The sequence below is a fragment of the Bos grunniens genome, chromosome 18 (assembly GCF_055505025.1).
Source record: "Bos grunniens cultivar Pamir isolate PY7600 chromosome 18, Bosgru_T2T1.0, whole genome shotgun sequence".
Classification (NCBI taxonomy): Eukaryota; Metazoa; Chordata; class Mammalia; order Artiodactyla; family Bovidae; genus Bos; species Bos grunniens.
The window spans coordinates 13,496,710-13,524,330 of NC_141182.1; the positions used below are offsets into that span (position 1 = coordinate 13,496,710).

General features: G+C 47.2%; 1 protein-coding gene across 11 annotated transcripts in view; it reads left to right on the forward strand.

Moving 5' to 3' along the window:
* The first annotated feature begins 10,994 nt into the window (after nt 1–10,994).
* The window catches only part of BANP (BTG3 associated nuclear protein), a 70,827-nt gene continuing 54,200 nt past the window's right edge, over nt 10,995–27,621 (forward strand). For 8 of the 11 annotated variants that reach the window (XM_086350272.1, XM_086350273.1, XM_086350275.1 and 5 more), the window contains exon 1: nt 10,995–12,984. In XM_086350272.1, coding sequence (XP_086206398.1) covers nt 12,727–12,984 — 258 coding nt within the window. In that variant the 5' untranslated portion in view covers nt 10,995–12,726. The remainder of the gene's footprint in view (nt 12,985–27,621) is intronic. The other 3 variants (XM_086350280.1, XM_086350281.1, XM_086350283.1) reach the window with 1 other exon arrangement.

Consider the following 27,621-nt stretch of genomic DNA (forward strand, 5'->3'; position numbering starts at 1 on the left):
TAAACAGCGGGGTGAGGGTGCCAGGGAGTGAGGGGAGCTTGTGGAGAGCCTGCTGCCAGATCAGGGAGCAGACCAGAGCAAACAGACCAGAGCAAAGTCCCTTTTTGGTGTGACCCTGGCTGCGGGTCCCTCCAGCCTCGGGCCATTCGAGACCTGGCCCAGAGCCCCGCTGTGTGTCTCCAGGGAGCGGCGGGGTCAGAGGGGCAGGATGGGAATCTGCCAAAGCTGCCTGTGAACAAGGCAGGGGAGCAGGTGGCCCCTCTGCCCAGGGCCCCTGGGAAGCAGCCTGTCCTGCGTCCATGAAACTGGCATGATCTGATAGGAATTCATTCTGCCCAAAGTACGATGCCCTGCTTGGCTTGGGACACTTCTAGCTTTTGCCTCTTGTCTCAGCATAAACATTAACATGCCCCTTTTCATGCCCAAAATGTCCACATTCGGATAATAAGTCAGATGGTTATCCTAACTACACAACTTATAGTATCTGTAGATGCCAGACAACATAAAACCTGCTTTGGACTATACAGCAGTTTATTCCCCAAGATACTTCCTACTGTGAAGTGGAGATGGCAGGGTTCAGATGGAAAGTTATGTAAAAATTTGGGGCGGGGTTAAACATATAAGCTTCAAGAGAGTGAGTCTATCATAACTGATCCTAGAATCCTGGATTCTTTGACCTGGAAACCCCACAGGATGGGGGTCCTGAATTCTGAGTCCACTTGGTGCTCCCAGGGGCCCAAGAAAACTGCTGATTGGACCCATACTTGGGTCTCCAGCTTCTGTGCAGTTCCCTGACGTGCCCATGAGTTGATCGCCTGGGTTGCAAGCAACAAAAACCAACTCTCGCACATAGATGCTTTTTTTCCTGTGGAGTTATTTTAGAAACATACCCACCTTTGGGTGGCTTCGTTCATCCATTTATTCACCCGTTCATTCATTCATTGACTTTTGTTTCAGTGGAGTGGGGAAATACTAGTAGGTACTCTGTTATGTCGCCATGAGAGTTTAATGAATTGATTCAAGGAAAGTGCTTAGATGATACCACTTCCCTTAGTTACTGTGTGCTGACCACTGAGTTGCAGGACCTGACTGTGCCCTGAAGGAGCAGGTCCTGGCATCACAAATCCATCAGCTGACACCCCGAGGGCTCCCTTGGCTCCTCCGGGCATGTCCTCAGCACCCGCAGCTGCCCTGCCACCTTCAGCCTCCCTGCCGTAGGTAGACCACTTCACTGGCTGTCTCTATGGATCTGGGGTCTCCCTGCTCCCTGCAGCCATATGGCAGGGCCCTGCTTCACTTAGAAAGTACCTTGTGGACATCCTCACTCTCAGCTTGTCCTGGACATCCTCATGGCTGGTTCAGACATCAATTCAACTGCTGTTATAGTAGGAGCTAAACTCTCTGCCATTAAAAAAATACGTAAAAGCCATATACATGCATGTTACAGAAGACATTTTAAGGGCTTCAAAAGTGAAAAGTCTGTCTTTCACAGAGTGAACTGCTGGTAGCAGTTTCTTGTCCCTCTTTCTGGAAATTTCTATATATATAAGCCTATACATATGTATATTGCTTTTGTTTAAAATACAGGAGATGGGACTTCCCTGGCAGTAACCAGTGGTTAGGACTCTGAACTTCTACTGCAGGGAGCATGGGCTCAGTCCCTGGTCCAGGAACTAAGATTATCCAAGCTGCACAGTTTGGCCAAGTAATAAATAAATAAAATAAAATACAGGAGATAACCATATCCTATGTAGAAGGTATGTATCTAGTCACTTAATAATTGTCAAGAAATATCCCATGGAACCTGGTGGGCTACAGTCCATAAGATCACAAAGAGTCAGACACAACTGAGGTGACTTAGCATGTGCTTACACATGCACAAATCATAATGGGAAAAATATATAAAAAGTGTATGTATTTGTATTACTAAGTCACTGTGTTCTATAGGAGAAATTAACACAACATTGTATATTAACTCTACATCAATAAAAAATTTTAAAGTAATTGTCATGAATTTCAACACAGCATTTCATTAAAACACTTATCATAATTTATCAAATCTCTTTCCCTCCAGATGCACTTTTTTTTGGTCTTATCTGTAACACTGCACTGAACATCTCTGAGCGGAATTCCTAGGTCTGACATTTACAGGTCAAAGGAGAAAAGCACTGATGCTGTTGATCCATGTGTCACGATGCTCACCTGAGAGATTGTGCCAAGTCCCACTTTCATCCATTCACCTATATTTTGAGTCAAAGAGTCTCAATTTATTCAACTCAACACCTGCTAATTTTTGGCTATCTCCTTTGCACATAAAACATTAATCAGTGGGCTTCATGGACTATAATTCTCTGCAGGAATTGGTGAGTCCTCATGTGGATTTGCCGAGTAGGCAATGGTATCCCACTCCAGTACTCTTGCCTGGAAAATCCCATGGATGGAGGAGCCTGGAAGGCTGCAGTCCATGGGGTCACTAAGAGTCAGACACGACTGAGCGACTTCACTTTCACTTTTCACTTTCATGCATTGGAGAAGGAAATGGCAACCCACTCCAGTGTTCTTGCCTGGAGAATCCCAGGGACGGGGGAGGCTGGTGGGCTGCCGTCTATGGGGTCGCACAGAGTCGGACACGACTGAAGCGACTTAGCAGCAGCAGCATGTGGATTTGTGATGGTGAATTCTGCATCAGTTTGATTGAGCTGTGGTGCCCAGATATTGGGTCAAACGTTATTCCAGATATTTCAGGATAGGTGTCTTCTTGGATGTGATTAACACGTAAGACTTTGAGTGAAGTAGATTATCTGCCACAATATGAGTGGGCCTTGTCTGATCAGTCGGAAGCTTTAACTGAACAAAGACAGATTCCCCTGGGCAAGCAGAAGTTCTGCCTTTGGACCTCACCCCACACTCCTCTGCTCACCCCATCAGATTTTGGACTTGTTAGGCCTCCCCAATCACATCTTTCAAAGGGCAGAAAGAAAGACTGAAGTTTCTATTTTTATTTCCTCTCTCACCTTTTATAATTTCTCTTTTCCATATGTTTCTTAGAGGACACAGTACATTAGAACCTGATATACGGATATAATTCATACATAATTACACATGCATTGGAGGAGCAGACTCCAGACCTTTTTGCTGAAATGAGTGTGTGATCAAAGAAAATAATTTTTCTTTGAGAAAAATTTTCTATGAGACTCCTCAAATTTCTTGGCATTACTCTTTATAAATAGCTCTTAAATGATAGAAATTCAAATTTGCTCCTAAATGCAACCAAGTGCTCTCCAAAGTGCTTTAAGATCCCAGCAGATACTTACACTGTCTATAGTGAAAAGTGAAAGTGTTAGTTGCTCAGTCGTGTCCGACTCTTTGCGACCCCAAGGACTGTAACCCACCAGGCTCCTCTGTCCATGGGATTATCCAGGCAAGAATACTGGAGTGGGTCACCATTCCCTTCCCTAAGGGATCTTCCCAGCCCAGGAATTGAACCCAGTTCTCCTGAACTGCAGGCAGATTCTTTACTACTGCGCCACCAGGGAAGCCAACACTGTCTAATTCTATTTTAGTGAAAAAAAAAGAAAAAGAAGGAAAAGTAAATAGAAAAAACTCACACTGGGCAGAATCTTGAGAACACATGGATGTTTCAATATGTTTTATTCATAGTAATTTCTTTTGCTTCTGCTCTGGATTGTTTATACCACAATTTTCAGCTTGCATTTTTACCGATTTTATGGATCCCGCTGTTTCCGGATCTGCAGCGCCTGAGGGAATGCTTTGTAGTGGAAATTTCACGTTTACAGGGACATCACACCACAGTGCTGCCCTGATGGTCATCACCTGTCTGGCTTCACTGCTCTGCGCCTTGAGTCAAATGAAAACAATGAAGCCGGGCTGCCTGGGAGCCCAAGGGAACCAGATCCTCCTCCACCCTTGAGACGCTCTCAAGCCTCTCTTTCTGGAAAGAGTGACTCAACAGCTGCTGGGAGAAAAGAGCCTTCCCTCTGCTGGACAAACCTCAGCGTCCACATCACAGCTGGAGCTCGGCTGCTCCTTGGGTCTCTCCAGAGCCCAGGGAGACACGTGCTTGGCCAAATGCCTTGATGTCTTCCCCATGCCTGGCCACGTCTCCTTTGGTAACAGCACCTAAGGGTTCTCCCTAGGATACTCCCTCCCCTGCCAGCTGACTCCTCCCCGCTCCCTGGTGTATATCAGGCTTGGCCAATCAGAGGGAAAGTGGCTCACAGGTAACCTGAGCTGGCCAGTACCTGTCAGCCCTGGAAATGACTGCCTCTGTAGGAGAGAGGCCCTGTCTGTCCCTGGGCATTATGAAACAGCTCACAGACACATTGTGAGATCCTGAATGGATCCAAGAATGGAGAGAAAATTGAGCCCCGAGATGGGAAGGGTGGGGAGGGAGAGACAGAGACAGAATGAGAGAGATACACGCAGAGAAAATGACACTGCTTCAGCTGGGCAATTCCTGTTGCTATATCCTAAAGTCCATTTCCAAATTTTCAGGTATTGCATCAACAATTCCCTTTTATGAAGCTTGTTTAATTTGTTTTCTGTGTATTTCAAAGGGCCCTGCCTTAGTCTCCATCTTACAGATGATGTGCCTGCAGCTGAGAGTGGTGACAGGACTAAGTCCCCTCGCTAGGAAGAGGCAGAGACAGTGCTCGCATGTGTGGCCTTGAGCTCTTTATCTCTTTGGGCCCCACCACACGACTAGTCTTCACTTCCACAGGCGTACACATAAGGCGCACAATCATTGCATGCAGTATGACAGGTGGACGCTCAGTCATCTGTTTCAGGTTCTTACCGGGTCCAAGGAGATCTTTGGTTGGAATAAAAGGTGTGAATAGACTCTAGACCCCAATGATGCGCTGTTGCCCAGCAGACCACCTGCAAACAGTTGCTGAAAACAACAATCATTTATTGAGCTCAAAAACCTGTAGTCTGGGCCGGGCTCTGTGGGAAGGGCTCTCTCTGCTCCAAGAGGCATCAGACCTGGAGTTCACCTGGGGCTGGAGGACCCACTCTCAAGATGGCACACCCCTGTGGCTCCCGGGGGTTACTGTTGGTTCCCCTCCACGTGGGCCTCTCTCAATTAGCAAGTCAGCATTTGCTCACTCAAAACAATGAGGAGTGTCATTTAGGAGGCGAAGCAGGTCCCCCAACAAGTTAAATCGAGAGCTGTACCTGGTGTGACCCAGTGATCACACTCCTAGGTACGCACCCAAGAGGCATGAAAGCATAAAACCACGCAAATGTACATCCGAGTTCAGAGGGGCGGTACTCATAACAACCAGAGATAGAAATAACCCAAAGGTCCATCAGGGGATGAATGAATAAACAAAAGTGATATAAATGCAGTCATTTAGCCATTAAAAGGAATGAAGCTATGGTGATCAACACAGCATGGTATTGGCCAGAAGAGACACATCAATCATTGGGACAGACTTTAGAGACCGAAAATAGACCCCCATAACTGTGGTCAATTGATTTCTACCGTGGAACAAAGCAAAGATCCTCTTTTCACAACTGGTGCTAACACAACCGGACACATGTCCACAAGCAAAGAAGTCGGTCTACACACAGACCTCACACCCTTCACAAAAAGTAACTCAAAATGGATCACAAAGGGTGGAGTGGGAGGGTTGGGAGGGAGGTTCAAGAGGGAGGGAATATATGTACACTCATAGCTGATTCATGTTGTATGGCAGAAACCAACACAACATTGTAATTATCATCCAATTAAAAATATATTTAAAAAATAGATCACAGATCTAAATGCAAATTCAAAGCTATAAAATTCCTAGAAGATAACACGGGAGAAAATCTAGATGACCTTGGACTTGATGATGATGACTTTTTAGGTACAATATCCATGAAAGAAATAATCAATAAGCTGCACTTCAATGGTCATGAGTTTGAGCAAACTCCGGAAGTTGGTGAAGGACAGGGAAGCATGGGTGCTGTGGTCCACGGGGTCGCAAAGAGTCGGACATGAACGAATGACTGAACGACAACCGCAGAACGCAAAATGGTGCAGCCGCTTTGGACGACGGTTTGGTGATTTTTCACAAAACTAACCATCCTCTTCTCATATGAGCTACCAATTGCTCCCCTTGGTATTTACTCATAGGAGCTGAAAACTTATGGGTGTTTATTGCAGCTTTATTCATAATTGCTAAAACTTGGGCACAACCAAGATGTCCTTCAGTGGGTGAAAGGATGAATAAATTGTGGAACATCCAGGCAGTGGAGTACTACTCAGTGTTAAAGAGAATTGTCAAGTCAGGAAAAGACATGAGGAAATTTAAATGTGTTTTTCTAAGTGACAGAAGCCAATCCAAGAAGGCTATAGGCTGATTCTAACCATATGATGTTACACAAAAGACAAAGCTATGGCGAAAGTGACAAGATCAGTGCTTGTCAGGGATTGTGGGGAGGAAGGAGAAACAGGTGGAGCACAGGGGATTTTTAGGGCAGTGAAACTACTCTGTATGAGACTATAAAGGGGGATACACGTCCCTGAATGTTTGTCCAGATCCATAGATTGTAGGACACCAACAGTGAGTCCTGATGTAGACTCGGGACTCCGGGCAGTGACGGCATGTCTATGCAGAGTCATCGACTGTAACAGATGCACCACTCTGGCTCCGGAAGGAGTATTGATATCAGGGAGAGGTTGGGGACGTGGCAGAGGGTATATGGGAAATCTGTACTTTTCTGTTCAATTTTGCTGTGAACTGAAAGCTTCCCTAAAAAATAAAGTTTAGTAATTAAAAAAAAAAGAAGTGATGCACTGACACAGGCTACAACAAGGATGAACCTTGAAAACATTGTGCTGAATGGAAGAAACCAGTCAAAAAAGGCCACATACGTGTGATGCCGTTCATAGGAAACATCCAGACAGACAGCTGCCAGGAGCTGGGGCAGGAGTGGGGAAGGAGGGCAGGTAACGGGAAAGGTGATGAAAACATGCGGGAACCAGTTACTGACGGTTGCATACCACTCTCAATGCACTTGGTGCCACTGGGTTGTATACCTTTGAATCGTTAATGGTTAATTTTATGTTAAGCGAATTTTTACTGATGATACTTCCTTAAATTTCTTCATGGCTCAGAACCCGCAGCAGTTGCCGGTCCTGGGTTGGATGAAATTCCCCGCCAGGTGGGGGTGGAGCTACAGGGCATGCTGGATCCTGCTCCTTCCCACTCCCCTGGATTGTCTCTGAGCTCTGTTCCCAGGACCCCAGTTCACCCCAAACCAGGTCTCTTCCCAGTGTCTGGGGAGGGGGAGGAACTACAGAAGGGGCCCCAGGGTGGCACTGCCCCGGGCAGGCTCCTGGAACAGCACAGCCATCCATCAAGTCTCACATCTGCAGGTCCAGGTGGCATCGAGCGCTCCACCCCCCTACCCCCGCCCACCCGAGGGTCAGATTTGTGCTTGTGTCCTGTTGAATCACCCCTTGGAATCTTCTGATTCTGTGCCCCCTGCCTCTCTACCACTGTGACCACCCTAGTCCAAGTCTCCATCATTTCTTGCCTGGACCCCTGCCACAGCCTCCACTGCTCTCCCCAAGTCCACTCAGGACGCCTCTTCCCCACCCCCAACTCATTTTCCAACACTCTAGCCAGAGTGAGTTTTGAAAATGCAAATCTCATCATACCCACCCTTGTCCCAAAACCTTGTAAAGGCTTCGAGTTATCTTAGGACAAAGACAAAACTTGTCCCTTGGCAAGTTTTGACAGGGACCTCCACATCCCACATTCTAAGTACCTTTCCTGCCACAGCTTGCAAGCTTCCTCCTTGAAGCAATAGCACTGCCACGCTACAGTTAAGAGTGTTGCTTAACCTCTCTGAAATTCACGTCCTGTACAATGAAAAGGGATTATAATCATGTGCCTGGCCTAGGCGAGGTAACTCAGTTCAGTTCAGTTCAGTCGCACAGTCGTGTCAGACTCTGCGACCCCATGAATCGCAGCACGCCAGGCCTCCCTGTCCATCACCAACTCCCGGAGTTCACTCAGACTCCAGTCCATCGAGTCAGTGATGCCATCCAGTCATCTCATCCTCTGTCGTCCCCTTCTCCTCCTGCCCCCAATCCCTCCCAGCATCAGAGTCTTTTCTAATGAGTCAACTCTTCGCATGAGGTGGCCAAAGTACTGGAGTTTCAGCTTTAGCATCATTCCTTCCAAAGAAATCCCAAGGCTGATCTCCTTCCGAATGGACTGGTTGGATCTCCTTGCAGTCCAAGGGACTCTCGAGTCTTCTCCAACACCACAGTTCAAAAGCATCAATTCTTCGGCGCTCAGCCTTCTTCACAGTCCAACTCTCACATCCATACATGACCATAGGAAAAACCATAGCCTTGACTAGACGGACCTTTGTTGGCAAAGTGAGGTAACTCAACACACAATAATATGCCCGTTTCCTGAGATAGACCCTCCGCTAAACCCTTGACAAACTCCACTTCCCTGGAATCCTCCTAACGTGCCTGGGAGCTGTGGGTTTGAAACGCCATTTCCCAGAGGAGGCAGCTGACTTGCCACAGGAGAGTGAGGACTCCAAGCCCAGGTCGAGCCTACTCCCATAGCCCTACTCTGTGGACTTTATACTCTCTTCTAGACTTTTCCTGGGTGACTGAGAGCTTCATAAACAATTTACTTTTCTCCCTGATGGGTGCATCTTCAGGAACGGGCTGCTTCTAAGGATTCCAGGGTGTGCCTGAAGCAGGCCCTGCCCGGTTTCAAACAAGGGAGATATTTGCAAATGCCTGGCACGTGTGCATCCACATGGGCCCCCATCTCTGGGGCCATCCAGGCCAGCGTGCACCTCCCTCTCTTTCTATAAAGCTCCCATCGATCTGTCTTCAGCCTAGTTAACTCCGGAAACTTGGATTGGATTCTTTCTATTTTATTTATTTATTTTTGGCCGAGAGACTTGTGGGAGCTTAGTTTCCCAAACAAGGATTGAACCCTGGCCCCTGGCAGTGAAAGTTTGGAGTCCTAACCACTGGGCAGCCTGATGGCGGGGGCGGGGCGGGGGGGGGACGGTGTCCCTGGATCGGATTCTAGTAAGGCTTGATGGCAAGGAGAAGGATCCCCTATGGTAGGGAAGTGAATTTCATTGGTAGGCAGTGGTCTTTGCTGATTTCTAGTTATTTGATTTTTTTAAAACCATGATGCATCAGTTAGGTGTCAATACTGCAAACCTTCGTTTGTCTTAGTTCCTGCGCAGCAAGTGAAAGTAAAAGTAGCTCAGCTCTGTCTGACTCTTTGCGACCCCAAGGACCATACAGTCCATGGAATTCTCCAGGCCAGAATACTGGAGGGGGTAGCCTTTCCCTTCTCCAGGGGTTCTTCCCAACCCAGGGATCGAACCCAGGTCTCCCACATTGCAAGTGGATTCTTTACCAGCTGAGGCACAAGGGAAGCCCAAGAATACTGGAGTGGGTAGCCTATCCCTTCTCCAGGGAATCTTCCTGACCCAGGAATCAAACCAGTATCTCCTGCATTGCAGGCAGATTCTTTACCAACTGAACTATCAAGGAAGCCCAAATAAAAGTAAATAAAACAGAAACATCAAAAACAGACAAGAGAAGTCTAGCATTCCAGCCTAAGGACAATTACTGTTTTGTTCCACTTAAAAGTGACTCAGGATGACTGAGCAGTTGCCTGGAAAGGAAGGAGCAGGCAAGCTCACACCTGAAAGGGGGCTGCATCTTGAAAGGGTGATATTTTAAAACAGTGTGGAAAATATCATCTTACATTCATCTGCTTTCTAGTCAGATATGCAAGTATCCTTGCAAGAATTTTAGGGTTAAGTGTTCAGACTGGTTGTGACTGAAGAAGAGGTGGGGACAGAAAGCACAGCTCTCTTGGGATTTTTGTGGTTGGCTTCAGAAACCCTTTCCCCAGTGTGAGCAGACCCTGGACTCCAGATTCAAGTACTGTGGATTCAGGACCCCACTTTCATTTTTTCCCAGCTCTGTAACCTTGCAGAGCAACCTTCCAATCTCTTTGGACTCTTCCTCACCTCTGAATAGGACAGATCTCATTTCAATAACACGATCTTCCCTGCTGTAACCTTCTTTGCAATTTCTTGAGGGCACTTTTCCTGCAGGGGAATCTCGTGACCAGTCTCAGAAGACCCCTGAGGGCTAATTCTGGAAGAGCCCCAACAAGGTTGCCCAAGGCTCCACAGCTGCTTACTGCCTTGAGTAGCGTTTTATTATTGGCAAAAGAGAGGTGGGCAGGAAACTCACAGTAAATCGTTTCTTTTCTGAAAGAAAATAGCGCCACCATTTCATGTTTGGAGGATCCAAGGAATTTTAGCTCGTTGTAAACATTACTTTGCCAACAAAGGTCCATCTAGTCAAGGCTATGGTTTTTCCAGTGGTCATGTATGGATGTGAGAGTTGGACTATAAGGAAAGCTGAGCACTGAAGAACTGATGCTTTTGAACTGTGGTGTTGGAGAAGACTCTTGAGAGTCCCTTGGACTGCAAGGAGATCCAACCAGTCCATCCTAAAGGAAATCAGTCCTGGGTGTTCATTGGAAGGACTGATGTTGAAGCTGAAACTCCAATACTTTGGCCACCTGATGCGAAGAGCTGATTCATTGGTAAAGACCCTGATGCTGGGAAAGATTGAGGGCAGGAGGAGAAGGGGGTGACGGAGGATGAGATGGTTGGATGGCATCATCGACTCAATGGACATGGGTTTGGGTGTACCCTGGGAGTTGTTGATGGACAGGGAGGCCTGGTGTGCTGTGGTTCATGGGGTCGCAAAGAGTTGGACACGACTGAACGACTGAACTGAACTGAAACAACTCAGGAAACAGAGGCAAGTGTAAAGAAGAAAAATGAAAAGCAGTGGTATTCCCAGCAATACCGGTAAGCAGGAATAACATTCCTGAGAATTGTCTATAGTTTTGGACTGTTTTTCCCATAGTACCCACAAACACGCTTTTATGCTCTTTAAATACAATACAACCACATTTATATTGTTTATATTCATATATAAATAACATTTCATTATTACATATGGACATTCTATACACAATACATTGTTGTTCGATGGCTCAGTCCCGTCCAACTCTTTGCGACCCCATGGACTGCAGCACACCAGGCTTCCCTGTCCATCACCATCTCCTGGAGCTTGCTCAAACTCACATCCATCAAGTTAGTGATGCCATCCAACCATCTCGTTCTTGTCATCCCCTTCTCTTCCTGCCTTCAATCTTTCCCAGGATCAGGGTCTTTTCCAATGAGTCAGGACTTTGCATCAGGTGGCCAATGTATTGGAGCTTCAGCTTCAATATCAGTCCTTCCAATGAATATTCAGGATTGATTTCCTTTAGGATTGACTGGTTTGATCTCCTTGCAGTCCGAGGGACTCTCAACAGTCTTCTCCAACACCAAAGTTCAAAAGCATCAACTCTTCAGGGCTCACCCTTCTTTATATCTAACTCTCACATCCACACATGACTACTGGAAAAACCATAGCTTTGACTAGACAGACCTTTGTTGGCAAATTAATGTCTCTGCTTTTCAATATGCTGTCTAGGTTTGTCATAGCTTTTCTTTCAGGGCACAAGTGTCTTTCAATTTCATGGCTAAAATCACCATCTGCAGTGATTTTGGAGCCCAAGAAAATAAAATCTGTCACTGTTTCGATTGTTTCCCCATCTATTTGCCATGAAGTGATGGGACTGGAGGACATGATCGTTTTTTGAATGTTGAGTTTTAAGCCAGCTTTTTCACTCTCCTCTTTCACTTTCATCAAGAGGCTCTTTAGTTCCTCTCTCCTTTCTACCATAAAGGTGGTGTCACCTACATGTTTGAAGTTATTGATATTTCTCCCAGGAATCTTGATTCCAGCTTGTGCTTCATCCAGCCCAGCATTTTGCACGATGTACTCTGCATGTAAGTTAAATAAGCAGGGTAACAATATACAGGATTGACCACACTCCTTTCCCAATTTGGAGCCAGTCCCTTTGTTCCATGTCCTGTTCTAACTGTTGCTTCTTGATCTGCATATAGGTTTCTGAGGAGGCAGGTAAGGTGGTCTGGTATTTCCATCTCTTTAATAAGAATTTTCCACAGTTTGTTGTGATCCACACAGTCAAAAGTTTTAGCATAGACAATGAAGGAGAAGTCGATGTTCTTCTGGAATTCTCTTGCTTTTTGTATGATCCAACGAATGTTGGCAATTTGATCTCTGGTTCCTCTCTGCCTTTTCTAAGGATACATAACAAACATCACAATACAGAACAAACATCAATTACACATAAAATATATATCACATATAATTAATATGTATTTTTCCAGGAGCGTGTCTTTGAATCTGTGACGACCCTTGGAACCCCTGTGCTCGCCTGCTACTCAGGGGAAGCCCACTGCAGCAGTGGCCAGAGCTTGCACAACTCAACTACAAGTCCCAGCATTCCACGCGCTGGCACGCGTCGGGGGGGATGGGACCACAAGTACCAGCAGGCTTCGCGCAGACGCAGGAACCACGAGTCCCAGAATGCACTGCTCGAGGCTTGCGCAGGGCCCTCCGGGACATGTAGTCGTCTATGGCGCTAATTCCTATTCATTAGACCGCAAAGAAAATGCAAATTCCTCGAACGGTCCACCAACGCGACTTTTCAGGGGCCAGTGAGACGCCTGAACGCGTGACAGAAAAGTAAGAAGTTTGGAGGCCAATCTGTGGCGCGGATGCAGGACCCGTGCGCATGCCCGGCGGTCGTCGGCGCCAGCCCAGCGCGCGCTGGAGACTCCGAGCGGCAGTCCTCGCCCTCGCGCCCCGCCCCGTCTCCGGTTCCCCCTCCCGGTGAGCCTGCGCAGATGGTGCAGGGCGGAGGGCCGCGGGGAGGGACTCGCGGCGCCTGCGCAGAGCGGCGGCTTCTCTCGCGAGGACGGACGCCATTATCGCATCTCCCCGACAAACACCACGAGAATTCCGCAGCCCACACGGTAATTGCAGCTCCCGCAGCCGGTCGCGTCTCCACCTCCCCCTTCCCGCGGGGCGAGAGCGAGAGCGAGATCTCCCCTCCTCCCTCCTCCCTGCGCCCTCCTCCGGCCGCGGCGCCCGCGCCGCCGCCCCCGCCCCCCCGACAAGGCGACCGGCCCCAACGGCCCGCCGTCCTGTGCACCCCCGTCTTAGCCCTGTCAAGCCTCCTGCCCGCCGCGCTTCAGCGCACCCGCACTTGGCTCCGGCCGCCCATCCCCCGGCCCGCCGCCCCCGCCGTCGCGGTGCGCGGGGTCGGTCGCGGAGCGGGCCTCCCTTCCGGGACCAGGCCCGCAAGAGCAGCGTCCGGCCGCGGGCGGGCGGGGTGGGGTCGTGCTGCTGTTACTGCGGTGTAGCCGCTCCGGGTCGTGAGCCCACGGGCGGGTAGGCGGCTAGGCGGCTCCCCCCGAGAGGCCGGAGGCCGCGGACGCGGGGACAGCGGCTGCGGGCGGAAGTGCGGGAGGCGGCTGTTTTCGCTGGGCGGGCGGCGGGCCCGGGTGAGGGGCGGCCCTGGGGACCCCTGCCCGGTGCTCGGAATCTCCGAGCCGCCGGTAACGTTAACTCCGTGTGTTTAAAGCTCCTTTCCCCCTCTTTGGCGATTAAAATAAGCGTGTTCTCCTGGGACGTCGGGTCCTGTCGCGGCTCCAATTTTGAGAAAGCGGATGCCGTGTGTGGGTCCAGTGCTGCGGCCGGTCCCGCCAGCGTTTCCAGCGCTTTTCATCGCGGCGGTCCGGTCAGGTGGACAGGGAGGTGGCTGCGGCCCACGGAGGGAAGGGGCTTCCCTGGGACACACGGCCAGGTTTGAACGCGATCTGTCCCAAGTCCATGTTCTGAAAAAATTGCACACGTTTGATACTTAAATAAAGTAATGCCACAAGTGTCAATGGAAAACTAAAACAACAGCCCCCACCGCACCTCCCAGTTCCACTCCTCCAAGACTTTATCTTTTTGCTGTTTCTTGAGGAAGTTCTTCGTAGCTAAAAATAATAAGCTGGCACTTTCCTGGTTTTATACATTCCTGACTTGCTGTTAACAGATAGGATGACTGACTTTTTCATATCGCATCTCACCTCTATCCCCTGAATTCACTATGTTCAGTTAGTTCAGATTGTTTATAACTAAGCAGATATTACTTCACAGCCAGGTAGTCTGTTTCCCCTGTTATACGGGTTTTTGCTTTTTTCTGTTGTTGGTGATGGCGTTTCTTTTTCTTTGCGCTGTCTATTCTTGTTGACTCTACCTTTTATTAATTTTTTTTTTTACTGTTCCCTGAGGCATGTGGGATCTTAGGTCTCTGGGGATTGAACCGGTACCCCCTGCAATGGAAGCATGGAGTCTCAACCACCGGACTGCTAGGGAAGTCCAACTTTACCTTGTTTTAGATTCTGAAGGATGGCACTAAACTCTCTTACCGTCCCCGTCCCCAGCCTTGTGGTGTTCTTTTTCTAATCTGGATTGTTTACTCCTTAGACCAGCAGTGGTGTCATCCTGACATTTTCTTTTATTATGCAACTGAGTTTGTTCAGGTCTCATGTTTTAATCTTGACTTCCTTTATTTCAATGAGCACCTACTGCCAAGTAGCCTTATTCCTTTTGGATAACTCTTCAGGATCCTCTTTGGTGTTAGGACATTTCTGGAATTCCCCCAAAATGTAGAGTCCTACTCTGACTGCTTTCTGACTCTGGGGACTTGTCCTTCAGCTCTGGAATTTGAAAGTCTCTTGTGTCACTTGAGAATGTCTTCTGCTCTGCTTTTGTGGTGGTTTAGTCGCTAAGTTGTGTCCGACTCTTGTGACCCCATGGACTGTAGCCCGCCAGGCTCCTCTGTCCATGGGACTCTCCGGGCAAGAATACTGGAGTGGATTGCTATTTCCTTCTCCAGCTCTGCTTTTACTCTTCTGTTTTAGGAGTTTCTGTTAGTTTGATGATGGACATCTTGGATTAATCCTCCGAATCTTCTGTCATTATCCTCTTCGTGTGTCATCTTATTCTTGTATCTGGGATAGAAACATTTATCCTCCAATCCTACTTTAAAATTTTTTATTTCCACAAAGTTTAATTTCTAAGGATTTATAATGTTCCTTTTTCATAATAACGTATTGTTCGATGAATGTATTATCTCCTGACTTTGAAGATACTAGTAAGGATTTTTTTAGTTCCCTTTTGTTCTCTGATTTCTTGTGTCCTATTGTGTCACTGTTTTCCTCTTTTTAAAAAGGCTGGCTTTTTGCTTTGTGTGGCAAGTACTCTTCAAATACTGGTAATTGTTGTTGTCTAAGGCCAGAGGAAGCAGGCAGAGAACTTGTGAGTTTGGGGGGCTGATTTTTTTGGTCGCATCCACATGGTGGCTTATGGAATTTTTGTTCCCCAATCAGGGATTGAACCTGCGCCCACAGCAGTGAAAGCATGGTGTCCTGACCTCTGGACCACCGGGGAATTCCCCTGTGGGACTACTTTTGAAAATGTGCAGGTTTCCTATTGAGTTTTGGGGAACTTTTTGTTGTGCTGGGACCTCAAATGCCAGAAGGCAGATTTTCTCTGGGCCTCTCAGCTTAAGGAAGATGCCTTTGATTGGGGGCTGCTCCACTTGGTCTAGGGAGGGCCCTTGTACAGCTCTTCGTACGGGACCTGACTTCCATGTGCAGGCACAACCCTTGCCCTCTCCTGGTCTGGAGTCCTGGCCTTTATAGGCTTGGAGGCCTCCTTTGTTGTATCCACTCCTGTGTGCTCCGATTACTGTTTCCTCTTCCCCCATTAATCTTTCTGGTCTGCCAGAAATTTGCAGAATCTCTTGCACATCTTATCTTCTTTCTTGTGGATTTATTATATGATACTAAAAGTCACTTTAATGGGATGAGCAGAGTTCACCTCTGAGGCCAGTCGCTCTGTGTGAGTAGGTATTCCAGCATCACTTCTCATCACCCTGCTCTCCTGCCTCCCCTTGGCTGGTAACGAATGCCCGGCGGCAGCGGGATGACTGGCCAAATCTTGGTCCCCATGGGCTCCTCCTCTGCATTGCACTTGTGGGCGGATGGTGTTTGTTCCCACTGGATTTTCTCCTGGCTCCAGAGCCATGGAAGGGTGCCAGGCTTAGCTGGGGAATGCCAGCCATAGACGGTGTTAGAGCAAAGATTGTGGTTTTAGCCTCTGCAGGGGGCTTGTATCAGTGGGCCAGAGTTAAGGATTGCCTCTAGGCAAGCGGTGATTACTGTGCTTGGTGTAACCTTGATGCATTTTAGTTGATTGTCCTTTGAAAGCTATGAATAGTGAAATACACCAGTTGTGTTTGCCAGGGCCTTGCTAGTGGAGGCATTGCCATCACTGGGCATTTGTGAGAAACATGGACTCTCAAGCCCTGTCCAGATGTATGGAATCAGTCTGCAGCTTTATAAACTTATCCTTTTGAAGGAACTTTAGATTTACAGAAAAGTCACAAGAATAGTTCAGGAGCTTCCCTGTGCCCTTTACCCACTTCCCTTAACATTAATACCTTACATTATCAGATATCCTCATGAAAATCAGAAACTTAACATTGTCACACAGTACTGTTAGCTCAAATGTGGACCTTGTGAACTTCATCAGTTTTCTACTAATGTCCTTTTTCTGTTTCAGGATCTAATCCAGGACCTCACTCTGCATTTAGTTGTCATGTCTCCTTTAGTCTCTTCAAATTTGGGATGTTTACACATCTCTCCCAAAGTGTTTATAAATTACAAAGGAAGAATTATAACCTCACAGTGGAAAAACCTGGCATCTCCAGTAATAAGACATAATGATATCACGTTCCCTGATGATATGCATTGAGAAAAACGCATACATGAAGTCTAATCATGAGAAAACCCAAATTGAGGCACATGCGCCAGAATCTTGACTAGTGTGCCTCAGAAACGTTCCAGGTGTGGAAAGATAGCAAAAGATTCAGAATTTGCAAGTTAAAAGATTGTCAGGTATAGTACATGCACTTGCTGAAGAAATACTTCTATGCTAGATGGTCCACAAGGAGCTAAGAGAGAAAGACCCACCAGTCTTGTTTGCTGCTGCTGCTGCTGCTAAGTCACTTCAGTCGTGTCTGACTCTGTGTGACCCCGTAGACGGCAGCCCACCAGGCTCCCCCGTCCCTGGGATTCTCTAGGCAAGAACACTGGAGTGGGTTGCCATTTCCTTCTCCAGTGCATGAAAGTGAAAAGTGAAAGTGAAGTTGCTCAGTCATGTCTGACTCTTAGCGACCCCATGGACTGCAGCCTACCAGGCTCCTCCATCCATGGGATTTTCCAGGCAAGAGTACTGGAGTGGGGTGCCATTGCCTTCTCCACCAGCCTTGTTTGGTGGGTGGTAAATGGTCTGCCTAGTGCAGGCTCTAGGTGAGTCTGTGTAAACAGCTCATTGATAACACCCTTATAGCTTATTAGCCTTAGTTTTTCTTTACGATCTCATCTACACTATAAATTCTGAAGACTTTAGCTATACAGTTAAATACATGATATCATAATGCCAGACTGACTTTAAAATATCCTGTGACTTTACCACTTTTAACTATTTAAATCTGGAAAAAATAAGCATTTTCTCATTTTGAAGAAAGGAGTTCTGCGGGTAATGTGTGTTAAGGTTCTTATTGAGAATGTCTTAGAAAAATGTGTAAAAAGCCCTTCCTTTCCAAGAGGGGGATAAAGATCATTATTGTGTCCTCTGACTTCACATACTCCATGGTCAGAAAAACAAAAGCACATAGTGAATTGTTCACTGGAGGTGCCCTGAACTATTCTGAAATGTAGAGTTCGAAGGAATTTGACAGCATCTCTTAGGTCCTGTGGTTGCAAGTTGCTCTTAAAAAGTGACACATGCTTCTTATTCGGGGATAGAACCTGGAGCTCACTTAACAGCTCAGAAGACTAGACTCCTAGCATCAACCCTCCTTTCAGAGTACTTTTAAGAATTCTCAGCCCTTTGGTTTCTCACTTTTGTGTAGTTTGTGAAACCAGTTTAAAATGAGAGCTGTAGCTAATCATCTCTTCTTATGCCATCTGCCTTTCTGTCGGCTCTATCTGTGCCCGGCCTACCTCTTGGGAAGATGGGGCTGTCTTCAGATCTAAAGGGCATGCTCTTGACCCCGTCTCATCCCCTACCCTCCCCGCCCCAGCCAAGCATCCTTTCACCATAATAGTACGTCTTCCCGGGTATGTCTAAGGAGGCTGAGCTTGGGATGACTGCCCAGAGCCTGCCCCTGCTTGAAACCCGTGGATGCTTTTGAATTAAACTGTGATGGAAACCTTAACTTCCCAAGCAGATAGCACACCTGAAGCATTGTGGAAGTCACCTGAAATGATTCCATTTTTGAATTAAATTCTTTGTGTTTTTCACATCTACCCATTGTCAAGGACCGTCCGATTTGATTTTATGTTTTGGACCACCTGCCTTCATGGTGGGGTGAACAGTGAGATGGCCTTGTCTTTATAGTGACCCTCATACTGGGGTGGGGGGATGTCGTGATGGTGCTGACCGCTGCCCCAGACAGGTGACCCATAAGGTTGGATTGCTGACAATACATAGATGGTGGAAGAATGAAATCCATCAGCAAAGGCCAGAGAAGGTGAAGAGATGAGAACAGGTAGAGAGGTGAGGGGAGCGTCTGTGGAAGGTGACTATACTTCCCTTGTGCTGAGTCCTTCTGTGTTAGCGTTTAGAGTAGTTGAGTGCGGGGAATGCTCTGAAAGAGTGAGTGGGCAGGAAGAGCCCAGGTAGGAGGGGTGGGTGGGGGTGGAGTGGTGTCGAGAAGCTGGGGACTGCGCTGAGTGGCTTGGGGCAGAGCCCTGTACTGACAAACCTTTTGTAATAAAGATTTACATCGTGTGCTACAAAGAATGCCGCTTCTGGTCTCTAGTGATTTTTCCTTTCTCTTAATGATGGAAAGTCATCAAATAACTTGAAGCAGAATTACACCTTTCTAAAGTAGCAGTGGGTTTGGATAAACTGGCAGGGAAAACTTGGTGCTGGCATTTCCTTGTTGGTGTGAACTGTGTGTCCCTTGAGTGTGCTAAGAGCCCCGGGCACCTTGATCTTCCTGGATGGAGCGGGGACAACTCAGGCTGGGTGCCAGCTGTCACCACCAAGTACACCCTGTGGTCGCATTGGCAGGTGGGCTGCAGGATGGGACAGCCTGCTGCTACACTGTCCTGGGAGCGCTCGTGGCTGGAGCCAGGGTGGACCTCAGGATCAGGTGCTGTGGCACGCTGCCTTCTCTGCTGGGATCTTCTGCAAACACACCGCGTAATTCACGACCTCTCCAACTACCCCCTTCTCCCCACCCTGATTTTGACTGAATCTGTCCCAGGCTAGGTGTCCTGTTCACCAGCGAAGAGGCACGAACACAGTTTGTAGTTATGTGGCCTTCTGGTTTTGAAATGAAACACTTGATGGATTTTTTAAGGTTTGCAGGATTCAACTAACACATTTTTTTGTGGAAAAAAAAATGGCTTTAATATTTTTTACATTATTTTAAATTTGTGTGATTTAAGTTTATGTAATTCAGGTGTGTATAAAATGCAGTCCTACTGTGTTAGGAGAGAGGAGGTTGAAGGGGTGCAGGAGGATGAAAAGCCAAGTGTGCTGCCTGTGCTCCCTCCATGCCAAGCGTCAGTAAAACACTCCACTCCCCTGGCTTCACTGGTCCTCACGGCTTCTCCTGGGATCATTCAAGAGCTCAGGAAGCCTGCTTTTCCTCTTTGGGATTTCTGTAGATGTGCTGTAACCTGAAGCAGAAATTGCTGCTTCCAGCCAATAGTAGGTGAAGCAGGCAGAGTCAGTTCAGGCTGGAGCACCCTCAGGAAGCCACCATCATTTTTCTGCTTCTCAGTAAAAGTTCCTGTTTCTTTATTCCCCCGTCTCAGTCTCCAGGCAGTTTCAAGAGTCTAGAGGTGCCACTGCTGATGTTAAATGCTCTGCTCCAGAGAAGTCGACAGACTTTCTGTAAGGGACTGGATGAGTAAACAGTTCTGGCTTTGGGGTCCTTCCCAACCACTCAACTCTGCCTTTGCAGAAGCCAAAGTAGACGTGGCTATTTTCCAATAAAACTTTTTTACAAAAACTAACTGCTGGTGGGGCCTGCCTCTCAGACTGTGGTCTGTGACTCCAGACACCGTGCTAATGCAGGTGGAAGATGTCCAGGCGGGGAGTCAGTAACACTGAGCTGATGGTGAGGGGTGCTCCCACTGGGTCCCTCTCTGCACAGGCCACTCCTCCAGCAGCTGTGCCCGTCACCACTGACTTGAAGGGTCTGGAGGTTTTATTTTGGAAAAATCTATGCGGAGAGAAAAGTCAGAGGCAGCCCTGCTGAAGTATAATTGGTGTCAGATGAGAGCGCATCTTTCTGTACTTAGCACTGTTCTTTGAAACAAAAGCCTTAGCAACTCTTCATAGGAACTGGGTTTGGATTTTTTTCAGGCTTGAAAGTTGTAAGAATAGTACAAATGATTATGATGTAGTCTTCTCTTAGGGCTTCAGATGCTAATATTTTACATTTGCCCTATCCTTTCTCTTCTCTGCAACTCTTCTGTGTTTGTGCGTGAGTGTTTTTCTTTTTTCCCAAAACAGTTTAAGCTATAATGTCCCGTTAACCTTAAACATTTAAGTGGCTGTTTCCTGCAAACAAGGGCATTCTCTTTTATAACCACAGTACAGTGTTCAAGGCTAACAGAGTCTTATCAAGAGAACATGCTGGTCATAGCTAACACCCTTTTCCAAAAACCCAAGAGCGACTACATATAGACATCACCAGATGGTCAGTACCGAAACCAGATTGATTATGTTCTTTGGAACCGAAGATGGAGAAGCTCTATATGGTCAGTAAAAACAAGACCTGGAGCTGACTGTGGCTCAGATCATGAGCTCCTTATTGGAAAATTCAGGCTTAAATTGAAGTAGGGAAAACCACTAGGCCATTCGGGTATGACCTGACTCAAATGCCTTGAGTTAGATATGACCTAACTCAAATACAGTGGAAGTGACAAATAGATTCAAGGGATTAGATCTGATAGAGTGCCTGAAGAACTATGGACAGAAGCATGTAGCATTGTACAGGAGGCAGATATGAAAACCACCCAAAGAAAAAGAAGTGCAACAAAGCAAAATGGTTGTCTGAGGAAGCCTTACAAATAGCCGAGGAAAGGAGAGAAGCGAAAGGCGGGGAGAAAGGGAAAGATACAGCCATCTGAATGCAGAGTTCCAGAGAATAGCAAGAAGAGAGAAGAAGTCCTTAAATGAACAATGCAAAGAAACACAGGAAAAACAGTAGGATGGAAAAGATTGGAGATCTCTTCAAGAAAATTAGAGATACCTGGGGAACATTTCATGCAAGGATGGGCACAGTAAGGACAGAAATGACAAGGACTTAACAGAAGCAGAAGAGATTAAGAAGAAGGGGTGAGAATACACAAGAACTATATAAAAAATGTCTCAATGACCTGGATAACCACAATGGAGGTTAGACATCCTGGAATGCGAAGTCAAGTGAGCCTTAGGAAGCATCACTATGAACAAAGCTAGTGGAGGTGATGAAATTCCAGCTGAGCTATTTCAAATCTTAAAAGATGATGCTGTTAAAGTGCTGCACTCAATATGTCAGCAAATTTGGGAAACTCATCAGTGGCCACAGGGCTGGAAAAGGTCAGTTTTCATTCCAATCCCAAAGAAGAGCAATGCCAAAGAATGCTCAAACTACTCTGCATTTGCACTCATTTCACATGCTAGCAAGATAATGCCCAAAATTCTTCAACACTGTGTGAACTGAGAAATTCCAGATATACAGGCTGGGTTTATAAAAGGCAGAGGAGACAAATCAAATTGCCAACATTCATTGGATCATAGAGAAAGCAAGGGAATTTCAGAAAAACATCTACTTCTGTTTCATTGACTACATTAAAGCTTTAGACTGTGAAGATCACAACAAACTGTTGAGAATTCTTAAAGAGACAAAAGTACCAGACCACCTTACCTGTCTCTTGAAAAACCTGTATGCAGGTCAAGAAGCAATAGTTAGAACCAGACATGAAACAACAGACTGGTTCAAAATTGGGAAAGGAGTGCATCAAGGCTGTATATCGTTACCCTGCTTATGGAACTTATATGCAGAATACATCATGTGAGATGCTGGGCTGGATGAATCAACAAGCTGGAATCAAAATTGCCGGGAGAAATATCAATAACCTCAGATATGCAGATGATACCACTCTAATGGCAGAAAGTGAGGAACTAAAGAGCCTTTTGATGAGGGTGAAAGAAGAGGGTGAAAAGCTGGCTGAAAACTCAGCATTCAAAATACTAAGATCATGGCATCCGATCCCATCACTTCATGGCAAATAGAAGGGTAAAGAGTGGAAACAGTGACAGATTTTGTTTTCTTGAGCTCCAAAGTCACTCCGGATGGTGACTGCAGCCACGAAATTAAAAGACACCCCTTGGAAGAAAAACTATGATAAACCTAGACAGCGAATTAAAAAAACAAAAACATCACTTGGCCGACAAAGGTCTGTATAGTCAAAGCTATGGTTTTTCCATAGTCAAAGCTATGGTTTTTCTGGTAGTCATGTACAGATGTGAGAGGTGGACCATAAAGAGGGCTGAGCTCCAAAGAATTGATGCTTTGAGTGGTGGTGCTGGAGAAGACTCATGAGAGTTTCTTGGAGTGCGTGGAGATCAAGCCAGTCAGCCCTGAAGGAAATCAACTCTGAATGTTCTTTGGAAAGACTGATGCTGAAGCTGAAGAGTTGGGCACGACTTAGTGACTGAACAACAACAGTTTTCAAAATTAGGAATCTCATCGATGCAGCTGTGTTATCTAAGCAACAGATCTACTTCAGATTTTGCTTTTTACTGATTATCCCAGTAATGTCCACTCCTTTTTTTTGTTGTTGGCCGCACAGTGCAGCCCGTGGGATCTTAGTTCCCCCACTGGGGGTAGAACCTGTGCCCCTTGCCCTGGGAGTGCACAGCCTTAACTGGACCACCAGGGATGTCCCATTATGTCCTTTTTTTTTTTTTTTAAAGCAAAAGAGAAAGGGGCTCTTTTAATAACTTTGGATATATTTTCCCCAAGAATATTTGCCCTGGCCGATATGATCACAAATTAGGCACCATACTCCTTACAAACTGAAAATTTAATAGCATCAAAAGCGTGCATGTTTATTGTTGACAGAAATAACCTTGAATCATTTCCATCTGCTGTTCTGTTTGAGAGAGGGAGGGGAGGCTGTGAGTAGAGGTCAGAGACAGAATACCAGGCTGTTTCTAAGGTCTCCACAGACCACTGGTTGCACATGCAGATGTGGTGGGATTGTGAAGTGCTAGAGTTGCGTACCCAGAAAAATAACATTACCTTACTTGGTGGCATTTGCTAGGTTTATGAGAAGTTCTCTGAGGTCACTCTCTAGTATATATAGTCCTGTTGGCTTGGGTAAGGGTTATTTTGGGGGGCTGCTTCTGTTCAGTGGTGGACCCTTTTATTTATCAAAGTGTAGTTGACCCTTAAACAATGTGGGGTTGGGGAGCCAGCCTTCATGTAGTGGAAAATTGGAGTGTAGCTTGCAGTAGGCTGTCCATATCCATGCCTCTGCATCCTCGGATTCAACCAGCTGCAGCTCCTGCAGTGCCGTAGGGTTTACTGTTGAAAAAAGTCAAGAGGTTAGGGTGCTTAAGCCTACAGATCCCGTATATTGATACAGTCCTGCATCTTTGGCTGATGTCATATTTTATGTTATCAGAGTAATACTTCACAGTGTAAGCTGTTTAGTAGCTACCAGGGAAGAATTAAAATTTTAGGGCATTAGGTATGTAGCAAGATATGTGTAGAGCTCTGTAGTGTATTTACATTTATTGTTGGCAGTTAGTGAATCAAGTAAGAGTTGCTTTTAATTGCTTTTATGGTTTCTATTTTATAGCAGACATTATCTGAAATTCACTTTAACGTGTGTGTGGTTCTTAGGCTTTCTTTTTAGAGCTGAATTCCTGAAGGCAGTAGCTGACAGAGTGTGGGCCCCAGAACCCTGGGGATGTCCTGGAGACCTTCCCAGCTGTGAGAGTAGTTTTCATAATGATTGTCAAGAGGTCATTTGCCTTTTTTTGCTGACATTTAGACCGAGTCCCCGAGCTGCAGGGATTCTTCACTGCTGTGCAATTCGGAAAAGCCATTCTCACCTAAGAATGTCCTTGATGAAGCAATAAAAATCATTCATTTTGTTAAATCTCAGCCCTGAGTAGAGCCGCTTTCAGTACTCTGTAACAAAACAGGATGTGTGTGGAGAGTGCTTCTGCGTTCGGAGTTGGAAAGTTGTTTGGAGGACAGGCCCTTCTGCAATTACTGGGTTGTTAGCTGAACCAGCCGCTCTTTTTCTTGGTCCACGGGAACAGACTAGTTGACATGTTACCAGTATTTCTTACTAAGTAGCCAGTTAGCCTGTGACTGCAAGGAAAGCAGCTAACCCTACTGCCAGTGGTAACATTTGCGCTTCCAACTGGAACTGGAATTTCAGAAAGCTTTGTCTGCCACTGTGAGCCTGCAGCTTCCTAATATGTCAAGACTTTTCTGATGAGATCATTGCTGATACTAAGGAATGTGATGCTTTAGATAATCTGTAATAAACAACATTTGGAAGATCTGCCTAACTCACTGAGCCAGTATTTTCCAGATGACCAAATCAGACCTGGGTCAGTGTCCATTTCAAGTGCAAGACAGATCAGTGGATTTTAAAGTAATAACGTAAAGAAAAGTTCACCAGTGAGGTTTTAGATTCCTCACCGCAGCTTGCCTTCAGGGAGAAATAAAGCCCTTGGCGAGTGTGTTGGGGTTGATTACAGAGCGCTTCTGCCGCTACCTGAACACGTGGCTCGGGTGCACCACCCCTCCCAGCTGCGCCTCTGGTGGGGCTGCCTCTTTCTCTGCAGCAACAGATGGGAGAACCTAGTTGTTTTCCAGTAAGTCTGACATCGAAGAAATTTGTAGAAATGCAAAACTGGGTCTCTCTTCTTGCTAAGGTTTTGCTTTCATTATTTTGGGAACTCTAGTAATTTTTGGTTAAAAAAAAAAGTTTTTTGTGTTAATATGTATTGTATCGATTTTTGTAATTTTTAGATGAATAAAGTGTTCACACATTTTCTGTTCTAATCTCCGAGATGGGGATGTTGTTAGACACACGTCCATGAGCACGGGCTCACCAGCTTTCAGAGGGGAGGGGCTGCTGAGAGCAGTGCGTCTCGATGGAGGACTGCGGTGCTGTGGGAGCAGCTTGAAGCTGTCCACTTCCCTTTCTTGCCTTAGTTTGTATGGGGAGGTTTATCCATTTTGGGAAGTGTGACTGGAAGTGGCCAGTTTAATCAAATGTGATAATTGTAGGGGGAAGGACCTGCTGTCTGAGGCTAGTTTGACCTTCCTCTAATTTCATCGCTAGATGGCCTGTTGTGAAGAACTAGTGTGGCCTGGGTGTTCCTATGAATCAGTGCTTCTTCCCGATGATCTAGTACCCGACTGGTTGTTTATGGTCACATTTTCTCTTTCTTCCCTATTTCTCCTTTGCATCTTCCCCCTGCCAAAGCTGAGTCTTCTTCAGATGTTTCGGTTTAATAAGAGTTGATTTCTTTGCTTGCTTCATTCTGGTTTTTAATTAATTCTTATTACTACATCTGTATTCAGACAGGTCTGACTGAGTGGAATGGTCTTTATTCTCTTGGAGGGGCCCTGTTTCTGAGCTTGAGGTTTTAACTGGGCACCACCTGGCCACTTCCTGGAGGAGATGGAGGTTGCTGCTCCGGTCTTCAAGGGGTGTGCACTTGGCCTTGCTGCTCAGGTGGGCAGAACAGAGCTGGTGCCAAGGTGGGGCAGTGCCTGGGGGACTGGGACCTGGGGGTGGGCTCACTGTCGAGCCTGGGGCTGGCAGATCCCACGACTCCTCTCCAAGACTTGTCTTTGGGGTCTTCTGTCTCTTATACTCATCAGGGACACTCCTGTCCCTCTGAGGACTGTTATCCGAGTATTTGGCGTCTGTAAAGGGAGGTTGGACTGGCATGGCGACTCCAGTGCCTCGCCAACGGTGCCCCACTTCCACCTGTGACTTCAGGGCGTGTGGGCCGCGTCTCTTCATATGATCGCTCTGCAGGGAGCTGATGGCTGGGAAATGGTTCTGGTGGAGCAGGGCCAGGTCACCACCCAGGGGTCAAAGCAGCTGCCTTGCACGCCTCCCCGGACGTAGCCTCCTACGGACAGGGTCCGCAGGTGCTTGTTCAGGGGCCAGTGGGAGAAACAGCTCTGCACAGTGTCTGCCCTAAAAACCCCAGATGTTGTGACGTCCCTGTTGGGATGACTGTGTGATGTAGTTCTCGTGGTGACTGAGGAAACCCAGGGTGGACACAGCGGGCTCTGCCTGGCTGCTTTTTCTTGATGCCTTTTTGTCGCGTGACAAGTGCTGCTGGGCTGCAGGCTTTCCTTTTCTCACCTTTACTGCTGACGCTATCACGTGTTCAGTTACAGCAGCTCTTCCTTTTTTCCCTGTTCCAGTGGCCTTGTGGTTTTATTTTATACAGGTGTCCAAAATATTTAAAAACTAGAAAAATCGAAACTAAATGTACTGTTCTGTTTCTGCTAATGAACAACTGCTCCTGTCTGTCGTTGACAGTCCGCGAGCAGCTTGTATTTCTACTCTGAAACCTAACATGTTGTTCATGTGCAATTCACAGTTATAAGCTAAACAGGTCTGTGACCTAGTTACACTTCAGTCATTGAAATGAGAGCCTAGTGCCGAGAACTCTGCAGACCTTACTGCGTGGTTTGTCAGCAGACGTGCCGCCCTCCAGAGTTTTGTGCTGGGTGGGCAGCGGGGTGTCTCCCCAGGGCTCCCCCCCAGCCCCACTGCACTGACGTACATGGCGTGCCAGGCCCCATGCGGGGCACTGAGTGGGATGGTGAGGTTCCCGCCCAGGGGAGCTTGTCTTCCAGCAGGGGAGACAGATGCCAAACCAGACGGATGTTTCGCCTGTGTCGCAGGTTAGATGGAAGGGCCTTGTGATGAAGCAGGAACGGGCAGCCGGGAGGTGCTGCTGGTGGGTGTGACGGGTGGGGTGTGACTGGGCGGAAGCGCAAGTGGACGGTGAAGGGTGAGAACTGGGCTGGTGTGTGCCCACCCGGCCGGGGTGGCCTCCTCAGATGGCAGAGTGAGGAGCCTCGGGTGGAGCCTGCAGGCACAGGGGAAGCCTGGCTGGTGCCAGGCGCCAGGCGCGCACCTAGAATGAGCGGGAAACCTTTGCTGGGCTTTAAGCAGACAGGGATGCTGAGATGGGCTTTCACGTGACCCGTAGCCTTTAAACAGGTATTGGTGGCGATTCTGGGCGAAGGCAGAGCAGGGAGACCCAGGTAGGGCCAGTGCATGGGTCCAGATACGCACTGATGAGGCCGGAGCGAGGGCAGCCGGAAGTTCTGCCTACAGGTCCATGAGAGGAGGAGAACCTCGCGTGGGTGGGGAGTCTGGAAGTGTGCGCAGGGGCGGGTTCAGTTTGGCCTCTTCACACTGAGACTGGAGGCCCAGAGGAGGTGGCCCGAAGGCCATTTGGCACGAGGATGCGAAGTT